This window comes from Phoenix dactylifera, chromosome 3, assembly GCF_051530095.1.
Source record: "Phoenix dactylifera cultivar Ajwa chromosome 3, Ajwa_hap1_PhDact_Kaust_v1.1, whole genome shotgun sequence".
Classification (NCBI taxonomy): domain Eukaryota; kingdom Viridiplantae; phylum Streptophyta; class Magnoliopsida; order Arecales; family Arecaceae; genus Phoenix; species Phoenix dactylifera.
In genome coordinates, this window is record NC_143192.1 from 34137704 (window position 1) to 34148397 (window position 10694).

The window sequence follows — 10694 nt, forward strand, 5'->3', positions numbered from 1 at the left end:
GAATTCACCACTAACATCGGAACAAGGGTTATTTATATTTTAATTTATTCTTGGATTAACATGCAAATTGGCTACAAGCCTAATAAGCATTCGAATAAAATTTCACAGAAGTAATTTAGGCATAATCCATCTTTAGTTTAGCATAAAATATCTACCCTAATCTAAGGTGGTAGCACATCGCATCTTCCTTAAGCATGAACTATCTTATTTTTACTTCAATGATCATGAAGAGCAGTTATATAAACTTCATATTTAAAATCACAGAAATTAAATATGAAATGAAATAAAATATTCATTAGAAGCAGAATAAGGTTTATACAACTCCAAGAATAGAAATTAAAAATATAAAAACCCTTGGCCCTTTGTTAGGGCTACATCCGGCCCTGGAGAAGAGATCAGCCCTGCATGGAGTTGGAGACGGCAGCAGCAGCACAGCAGCAGGCTCCCATCTCTTCCTTCATGATTTCTTTCTTTGAAATATTCCCAAAATAACAAAACTCTTCTCTCTCCTCTTATTTTTTTATTCTCTCATGTTCCCGTGGCTCACTCCCTCCCCTGTTTCCTCTTCTTCTTCCCGTGGGACTTGCCTCCGAGAGATTGATCGATACCCCAATGAAGAGGAGTCTTCTCCTTTTATAGCCTCACGAAGCTCTCTTGCGGATGGAGTCGAATCGCGGATTACTCGGACGCGTCATGGGTGCTGACTTCGCTGAGATTTGGAGCTGATCCGAAAGTTGGTATGCTGTTGGGATTTGATTCCGAAGCAGAGGAAGGTGAGCTGGTAGTTGATCCGGAAGTCTGTTGTTTGATCTTCGGCTGCAAGGGGTGACGAGGACGTGGACCAAGATGCAAGGAATGCTGAGATTATTCTGTGCATAAGAGAAACTGATCCGTGATCCTTGCTTAGTTGGTTGCTCTCGGAGATGAAGATGAGGAGCCTCTGTTCCGCTGAAGCAGGGGATGTTATTTGGATAAGGATGAGCGAGCCGGATGCGCGGAAGAAGATGAGAGAGTTTGATCCGAAGATCATGGGATCTAGCTTCGAAATGAACATCTAAACTTTATCCTATGGATGACAGGATCAATCCGGAATGAGAAGAAGCTCGGGAATGGCTGGATTCGGCTGTAACAGAGGATTTAAAGCTGTGAACGGCTTGATACGGGATAAAGGCTGGCTATGGAAGTTTGAATCATGGAACATCCGGACGCTGGAGAATGGGAAGACGTTGGAACTGCCGGGATACGAGTGAATCTGTGAAGAAGAACGGTTGGGATGCTGGGTTTATCCGTGGGAGAATGGGATGAACTCGATTGAAACCGGAGGAAGAGGATGAAGATGCTGTTCACGGTTGGGAACGGCTGTGAAGTGATTTGGATGAAGACGTGCGAAACAGAGGAGCTGTTTGGGTGCTGTGATGCTCGGGAGAATTTGTTGAGAGTTATCCGAAAGATACTGGGATGAATCCGGATGAGAAATCAGAGGAGTTTGTTCGTGGGATTCAACACGGAGCAAGGAGAAAATGCATGGATTCGGGACAAGATAAGAGCTGGGAAGGAGTGGTTCTGGAGGTTAAGGCATTGAAGATTTGCTGGGAACCACCGCACGGGATGCTAAAGTTGGGATGAGGATGTGGACATGGAAAGAATGGGATTGGGTTAGGATAGCGGAAGAACATGGCTAAACTATGAATGGGTGTGGTCGGCTGGGTGAGGGGTTGAGCTTATTTTAATGTGATTTGGCTAGGAAGATGGAATTAACCTCATATGGCTGGGAACACGGTTGGGGTGTGGGCTTAGGCAATCCCTCAATTGGATTTGACTTGACCTGCATATATAAAACTTAATAAATAATCAAATCAAACTTTGATAGTTCATAAAAATGCAATGGTGAAGGTAACACATTTTTTAGTTACATTTACAAAATATGTGAATTAAAATAATGATAAGTGCTATGAATAGGATATTAATTTATGCATTATTTAGCACTTATCATGACCTTGTTAGGAAAATTCTTCGATGTTTGCCAAGGTCATGGGAGGCCAAGGTAACGGCAATTCAAGAAGCCAAGGATTTGAACAAGCTTCCACTTGAGGAGCTTCTTGGATCCCTGATGACGCACGAGCTCACAATGAAACAACACAGCGAAGAAGAATCCTCTCATAAGAAGAAGGTAATAGCCCTCAAATCTACTTCTTCTAACAAGGATTTATCTTGCAGTAGCAGTAGCGAAGAAGAAGATAATGAGGAAAATGATGATGAGGCTCTTCTCGTGCGAAAGTTCAAAAAATTCATCAACCGGAAGAAGTCCTTTCATCAGAGGAGAGGTCCCTCAAGTTCCTACAACAAAGATAAAGGTAAGGAAAGGAAAAATGAAGGAATCGGATGCTATGAATGCAAGAAGCCGGGACATTTCAGAGTTGACTGTCCCTTGCTTAAGAAGGGCAGCAAATATAAGAAAAAGAAAGTCCTCGTCTCCACTTTGTCGGACTCCGATTCATCATCATCATCATCGGATGAGGAGCAAGAGGAAAAGGCCAACTTCTGCTTCATGGCGAATGAAAATGAGGTAACATCTGAAACGCATTTAGATTTTACCTTTGATGAATTGTATGATGCGTTTAATGAATTAATGGATGAATATAAGACAATAAATCTTAAGAATAAAGAGCTAAAACTAACCAATCAATCTCACTTCCATAAATACGATAAACTAATTAAGGATAAGAATTTTATCATTAAAGAAAATTTAGAACTTAAAACAAGCAACCAAATGTTAATTCAAAAAACTAATACCTTATTTAAAGATAACGAAAAACTAACCAAAAAAATTTCAGAACTTAAAAACGATAAACAAACTATAAGAAATAATCTCACAAAAGACTTAAACATACTAAAAACAGAAAAACAAAAGCTAACAAAAGAACTTGACAAATACAAACCTTTTGTTGAAAAGTTTACATATAGTTCTGAAAAATTGGAAATGATACTTAATAATCAACGAGCTGTGTTTAATAGAGCTGGTTTAGGGTATAAACCTAAGAATAAGCAAAAGCTCCTTAGTAACTTTTTTGTGAAAACAGGGGAAAGTAAAATTAAGAATATAACATGTTTTTGCTGTGGAAAAGTAGGACATAAAGCTAATGTGTGTGACCATTGGAAAGTAGGAGCTAAAAGAAAAATTAAAAAGGTTTGGGTTTCAAAAGGAACCAACTTTACTAACCTTGAAGGACCCAAGAAAACTTGGGTACCTAAAATTGTATGATTTCCTTGTGTAGGAGTGTCTTGCAGCCAAAGTCGACAAAAACTATTGGTACTTGGATAGTGGCTGCTCAAGACACATGACGGGTGACAAGGAGCAATTCTTCACCCTAGAGCCTAAAAAGGAAGGTGCAGTGACATTTGGAGACAATAAATAAGGTCACATCATTGGTATATTTAAAATACAAATCACCTCCTCAACCTTTGTTGATAATGTACGATTTGTACATGGTCTTAAGCATAACTTACTTAGCATAAGTCAATTATGTGATAGGGGTTTTGATGTTATGTTTAAGCCAACCCTATGCATCATAACCAACTCAATTGACAATAGCTTAGTATTCAAAGGAATAAGACGTGGAAATGTGTACGTAGTAGATCTTAAAGATCTTGCCAAAAATAATCCTTGCTTAGTAGCTAGTGACACTAAGGTTAATGATACAAGTTGGTTATGGCACCGTAAGTTAGGTCATGCAAGTATGGATACAATATCAAAACTAGTTAAAAGAGATTCTGTAATAGGTTTGCCAAAACTAAAATTTGAGAAAAATAAAATTTGTGAAGCATGTCAATATGGCAAACAATCTAGGAGCTCTTTTAAATCCATAAACTGTGTCACTACTACTAGACCCCTTGAACTACTACACATGGATCTATTTGGACCAACTAGAACCACAAGTCTTGGTGGAAACAAGTATAGCCTTGTCATTGTAGATAATTTTTCTAGATATACATGGGTCATGTTCTTAGCTCATAAAGATGAAGCATTTTCAGTATTTAAGAAATTTCATAAGAAAGTTACTAATTCAAGAAATGCTTCAGTTATAGCTATTAGGAGTGATCATGGAACGGAATTTGAAAATCATCTATTTGACGAATTTTGTAGTAAAAAGGGGATAACTCATAATTTCTCTGCACCTAGGACACCACAACAAAATGGAGTTGTAGAAAGAAAGAATAGAACTCTAGAGAAAATGGCTAGAACCATGTTGTGTGAAAGTAACCTCCCTAAGTACTTTTGGGGAGAAGCCATTAATACATCATATCATATATTAAATAGAGTTTTATTGAGACCCATTATAAAAAAAACACCTTATGAACTCTGGAGAAATAGAAAGCCCAAAGTAAACTATTTTCATATTTTTGGATGTAGGTGTTTTATTCATAATAATGGCAAAGATAACTTAGGTAAATTTGACTCTAAATCTGATGAAGGTATCTGTTGCTGGTGGTCCAAACCGAGAACGATTGACACGACGGTGTGAACGGGGTTCCGCCTGAGTTGTCTTGGTTGGTGCTGGTTGCGCTCCACCTTCCGCCAAGGAACCTGCAAACAAGCCTTGCACCACCACCAGGGTGGTGATGGCCCTCCGACGGTCAAGTCAGAGGAGATTGGAGGAGGAGAGATGATAATCACAAGTGGGAGAGAGTGCTCTGGGAGGTATTGCTTACCCCCCCCCTTCTCCCCCCAGCCGCATATATACCTGGCTGGGAGGTCTCTCAGGGGGGTTTGTCGTCGTGGGGCACGATAGAATGGCCACTGACATGGCCGTTACGGGGCGTCGTGGAGCAGCGCCGGGTACGGTCATGGCAGGGCGTAGTGGAGCTCCGCTTTGTACGGTCGATACAGGAGATCGTGGGCAGCATCGGGTACAGCCGTTGCAGGGAGTAGTGGAGCAGGAGGCCGCGGCGTGCCTCTGGAGAATAGCCTGTCGTTATCAAAAGATCTCCGACTCGGGGTCGGAATGCTGGATCATAGGGCAGCCGACCCGGGGTCGGGCTGCGAAGCCGGGGAGGTCCGACTCGGGGTCGGAGTGCTGGATCATAGGGCAGCCGACCCGGGGTCGGGCTGCGGAGCCGAGGAGGTCCGACTCGGGGTCGGAGTGCTGGATCATAGGGCAGCCGACCCGGGGTCGGGCTGCGGAGCCGAGGAGGTCCGACTCGGGGTCGGAGTGCTGGATCATAGGGCAGCTGTAGCTTTCCTGGATACGCGTGCCGATCACGTGGGGCATGGCGGCTCAATTCCCCCATAACAGTAGCCCCCCACTTCCGAGCCTGGAACCAGAAGGGGAACAGGTGAAGGGAGTGATGTTTCGAGATTGCCGCCATCCTTCGGAGAGGCGCGCGCGCTTCAAGCTTCCCGCCTTCTTTATGGCGTATGGCGGTTGCTGCTGACCTGGCAACCTGAGGATTTCGGCGGACATCCTTCCTTAATGGTGTCGATTCGCCTTTGGGGTGCGAGCGACCCTTCGGCGGCCAGGCGTCTTCTGGCGTCATCGAGGTATCACTTGCCCTTTCGCCTATTTAATCGGGGGCCCTCCCCCGTCCGTCTTCTTCTTTACGGACATTTTCGAGTTTCTCCTTTGCGCTACCATTGTTGCCGCCGAAACGTTCGCTTGCTTTTCCTTTGACGCTCTCGGAGCCGTTCTTCCTCCTCTTCAAGTGAGTTTCCCACTCTTCTACTTTGAGCTCTTCATACTTTTTCTTTTTGTACTAGTGCACCCCAGTCGTTCCGGCCTTTCCCTCCTTCTTGACCCCGTCCTGACCGTAGATTGGCCATTAGGGATGGGCGAAGTGGGAGCAGATAGCATCAAGTCAAAACTGGTCGCCGAGGACTTAGACGGATTTGTGGCTCGGTACCACCTTCCCGAGGCCTGCAATGTCACGCTCCTAGGGCCTGAGGAGAGGATGTCTCATCCTCCCCGAGGGAAGATCGCCATCAATGAGGGCATCCTCCAAGCCGGGTTCCGCTTTCCCCCTTCGGACCTAGTCTTACAGGTGCTCCGGGGTTTAGGAATGGCACCGACGCAACTGGTGCCGAACTCGTGGCGTGCTCTGACGGTCTTCCAGGTTCTCTGTCGCTTGCATGCGATTCCCGCCACCTTGAACGTTTTCTGGGAGCTCTACGGCCTGAGCGGCCACCCCCAGGACAAAGGGTGGTGGTGCTTCGCAGCGCGGCGAGGGTGCGGCCTTGTCAAGGAGGGTCCTACCTCCATTCACCACTGGAAGGAGCGCTTCTTTTTCGTTGATGCAGACCCCTCCTGGGAAATCAGGGCAATCTGGGGGACGCCGGTGAAGTCCCCAATTGGCCTGTCGAAGTTGTCGAGGGAGGAATCCGAGGGCGTCGCCGCCTTGAAGGGGTTGGTCGCCGAGGGCCAGCTTCCCCCGGTGGGCCGCCTCATTTCTGAGGATACCTTGGTGAACGTCGGTTTGAGCTCGGTCCCCACCGACCGTGAGTCCGCCATCGTTTCTTTAGCTCTTTTCTTCTCTTTCGTTCCTTCTTCCTTTCGGTTTCTCAGTCCCTGACCATCCCGTCCTTCTTGCAGAGGTCGACGACGTCATGCGGTCGGTGAAGTCGAAGGCTGTTGGTAGGGCGTCCCTGCTGGAAGCAGTCCGGAGGAGGAAACGAGCTCTTCCGAGCGGGGCCCCACCGGCGAAGAAGTCCCGTAAGGAGATACCTCCGATGCCGACCGACGAGTCCGGGCCCACCGGTCAGGGAGATGTCGTGGGCACCGACCGGCAGCTGACGCTGTATCAGCCCTCCGGTGGTAAGGTTGCCGCTACTCCGGAGGTGCCACCTGAGCCTGCTCAAGACGGACGGGTCGGACGTGATCGGTCCCCAACCCGGCCTTCGACTCGGTCGGCTCCTGATGACTCGAGGAGGGACGCGCCGAGGCCCCGGCCGAGCGGGACCCTATCAATTCCTGGGGCGACCCCCGCCGCGAGCGTGATCAGCCGGACTCTTCCCCAGGCGATGGATAAGGGTAAGGCTGCAGAACCACCATCCGGCTCCGGGGAGAAATCGGGGTCTGCCTTCACTACCGATGGCGCCCGAAATCTCATCGAAACAGTGTTGCTGGAGAAGGACCATCGGCGGGTCCGGGAGTTGGATGTCTCTGACGTCGGGGCCGCCAGCTGCGTCTGTCTCATGTCGGTGAGTGTTCTTCTGGCCGTCTTTCACCATTTATTGGCTCTGTTGTTCTCCGCCTGACTCCCTTATTTTTCCTATTTCTTAGCTCGCCCAGTACATGATCCGTCTGGAGGAGTGCTACAAGGAACAGGCGGGGCTTTTGGCGAAGGCCGAGGACCGGCTGAAAGCAATGGAAGAGGGAGGCCGGGCTGCGGCAGGCAGGACGACCGGGGACCTCGAGGCGAGGCTCCGGGAGGCCGAAGAGCGGGCACTCGGCTTCGCCGCCCTGGAGGAGCAACTGTCAGAGGCTCGGGAGCAACTCAAAGCCGCCTCGGGCCTCGAAAGCAGGGTCAAGAAGGCGGAGGAACGGGCTGAAAAGCAGTCCCGGAAGATCGCGGACTATCGAGAGCGGTGGGAGAAGGCCCAGCGGTCTGCCGACAACGCCTGCGACCGAATCCGCTCTTTTGAAGCCAAACTAGGCGAACTGGAGTCGGCCCTGGAGAAGTCATGCACGGACGTCCAAGAGCTCCGTTCGCGCCTGAAGGAAGCCGAGGCCGCTCGGGTTGCTACCGAGGCGAAGCATAAAGAGGCTCAGGCTGATCTGCTGAGGGTCTCCTCTGAGGCCGAAGGCCGGATTGTGGCGAAGGTCTTGGAGGCCAAGGCTCAGATTATGGAGCGAGCTGAGGCGGAGCTGGCCGAGAAGAGGGCGGAAATCGGGCGTCAGGCGGTAGAGGCTTATCGCCAGTCCGCCGAGTTCGCCCATGATATGTCGGAGGCAGTGCGGACCTATCGCCAGTCTGACGAGTTTGTCCATGACGCGTCGGACGCGGGGGCCGAAGCCTTCACCTTGGGCTTCGAGGAGGGCCTGGCAAGGGTGTCGGCTAAGTATCCCGAAGTTGACCTGAGCGAGATCTCCCTCCTGGACTCCTCTCCGGCGCCATCGCCTGCTGGTTCTCCTGCTGCTTCCCTACCTCCCGCGGACGAGCCCGGCGTTCCCGACCCGGGAGTTCCTCCAAGCTGACCTCTTGTACCTTCCATTGTCTTTTTTATTTTTGTATGTCGGCGTTTTGCCCAATTGTATGGGCCTCGGCCCTGAAAATTAATGCACGTTGAATATTTCTTCATCTCGCCCTCGTCCTCTTTTTTTTTTTTTAGCTCTTGGTTGCTTCTTGCTGACTTTTGATTCCCGAAGTTCTTCCGGCGCTAGGCCAGGCATCCGAGGGTTAAACCTCAGGAAACTCTTCCGGCGTTAAGCCAGGCATCCGAGGGTTAGGCCTCAGGAAATTCTTCCGGCGCTAAGCTAGGCATCCGAGGGTTAGGCCTCAGGAAATTCTTCCGGCGCTAAGCCAGGCATCCGAGGGTTAGGCCTCAGGAAATTCTTCCGGCGCTAAGCCAGGCATCCGAGGGTTAGGCCTCAGGAAATTCTTCCGGCGCTAAGCCAGGCATCCGAGGGTTAGGCCTCAGGAAACTCTTCCGGCGCTGAGCCAGGCATCCGAGGGTTAGGCCTCAGGAAACTCTTCCGGCGCTGAGCCAGGCATCCGAGGGTTAGGCCTCAGGAAACTCTTCCGGCGCTAAGCCAGGCATCCGAGGGTTAGGCCTCAGGAAACTCTTCCGGCGCTGAGCCAGGCATCCGAGGGTTAGGCCTCAGGAAATTCTTCCGGCGCTAAGCCAGGCATCCGAGGGTTAGGCCTCAGGAAACTCTTCCGGCGCTGAGCCAGGCATCCGAGGGTTAGGCCTCAGGAAACTCTTCCGGCGCTAAGCCAGGCATCCGAGGGTTAGGCCTCAGGAAACTCTTCCGGCGCTGAGCCAGGCATCCGAGGCCCGAGCCTCGGGAGATTCCACTCGTTGGTCGGCCTAGGCTGGCGCAAGCCGAGGCGACCGGTCGGGGCTTCCGGCTAGTCTGCTCCCGGGATGATCATCGGGTTAGCCAGGCATCTGAGGGTTGTCAAGCCTCAGGGAAATTCCGCTCGTTGGTCGGCCAAGGCTGGCGCAAGCCGAAGCGACCGGTCGGGGCTTCCGGCTAGTCTGCTCCCGGGATGATCATCGGGTTAGCCAGGCATCCGAGGCCCGAGCCTCGGGAGATTCCACTCGTTGGTCGGCCAAGGCTGGCGCAAGCCGAGGCGACCGGTCGGGGCTTCCGGCTAGTCTGCTCCCGGGATGATCATCGGGTTAGCCAGGCATCTGAGGGTTGTCAAGCCTCAGGGAAATTCCGCTCGTTGGTCGGCCAAGGCTGGCGCAAGCCGAGGCGACCGGTCGGGGCTTCCGGCTAGTCTGCTCCCGGGATGATCATCGGGTTAGCCAGGCATCTGAGGGTTGTCAAGCCTCAGGGAAATTCCGCTCGTTGGTCGGCCAAGGCTGGCGCAAGCCGAGGCGACCGGTCGGGGCTTCCGGCTAGTCTGCTCCCGGGATGATCATCGGGTTAGCCAGGCATCTGAGGGTTGTCAAGCCTCAGGGAAATTCCACTCGTTGGTCGGCCTAGGCTGGCGCAAGCCGAGGCGACCGGTCGGGGCTTCCGGCTAGTCTGCTCCCGGGATGATCATCGGGTTAGCCAGGCATCTGAGGGTTGTCAAGCCTCAGGGAAATTCCGCTCGTTGGTCGGCCAAGGCTGGCGCAAGCCGAGGCGACCGGTCGGGGCTTCCGGCTAGTCTGCTCCCGGGATGATCATCGGGTTAGCCAGGCATCTGAGGGTTGTCAAGCCTCAGGGAAATTCCACTCGTTGGTCGGCCTAGGCTGGCGCAAGCCGAGGCGACCGGTCGGGGCTTCCGGCTAGTCTGCTCCCGGGATGATCATCGGGTTAGCCAGGCATCTGAGGGTTGTCAAGCCTCAGGGAAATTCCGCTCGTTGGTCGGCCAAGGCTGGCGCAAGCCGAAGCGACCGGTCGGGGCTTCCGGCTAGTCTGCTCCCGGGATGATCATCGGGTTAGCCAGGCATCCGAGGGCCGAGCCTCGGGAGATTCCACTCGTTGGTCGGCCTAGGCTGGCGCAAGCCGAGGCGACCGGTCGGGGCTTCCGGCTAGTCTGCTCCCGGGATGATCATCGGGTTAGCCAGGCATCCGAGGGCCGAGCCTCGGGAGATTCCACTCGTTGGTCGGCCACTTGTCGCTCGCCGCCCATCGGGGTTTCTCTGTGCCCAGCCGCGACCGTGTTTCTCCTCTCCTCCAAGCGTTGCCTGGGGGGAACACGAGAAGGGTATTAAACGCTAATTAATGCATTACCTGGGAAATCGGATCGCCAGTTGCTGCTGGTGAGGAGTGTTAGTTGAGCGGCCGCGATACGCGGGTTCTTCGAGGAGGATGCGGCCTGGGCGCGAGCGGAGACACGTGGACCTAGGGGTATACGTCACCCGGATCGTCCTGCACAAAGAATGCGATTTAAGGAGAATGACGCTTAGGAAATCGCGGGGAGATACGCCTCGGGAGCCGGAACGGCTCCGGATTCAGTGCGCCTGCATTTATTGGAACCACCCGTATCGGAACTACCAGGGGGCCGCAGCTTGGCTATAAATACAGGTGCAGGTACGATAGAAT

General features: G+C 51.5%; 1 protein-coding gene across 1 annotated transcript; it reads left to right on the plus strand.

The window, feature by feature from the left end:
* Positions 1 to 6054: 6054 nt before the first annotated feature.
* LOC149768059 (uncharacterized) lies at positions 6055 to 8292 on the plus strand. Its single transcript, XM_089929585.1, has 2 exons — positions 6055 to 6490; positions 6585 to 8292. The coding sequence occupies exons 1-2, from the start codon at positions 6055 to 6057 to the stop codon at positions 7247 to 7249; spliced, it is 1101 nt and encodes a 366-aa protein (XP_089785711.1). The 3' UTR covers positions 7250 to 8292.
* Positions 8293 to 10694: the final 2402 nt, after the last annotated feature.

What these genes read in the sequence shown, in the direction of transcription:
- LOC149768059 (XM_089929585.1), top strand. Translation starts at nt 6,055, where the DNA reads ATGGCACCGACGCAACTGGTGCCGAACTCGTGGCGTGCTCTGACGGTC. An exon ending in GAGCTCGGTCCCCACCGACC is followed by an intron (nt 6,491 to 6,584) that starts GTGAGTCCGCCA and finishes TCCTTCTTGCAG; the next exon opens with AGGTCGACGACGTCATGCGG.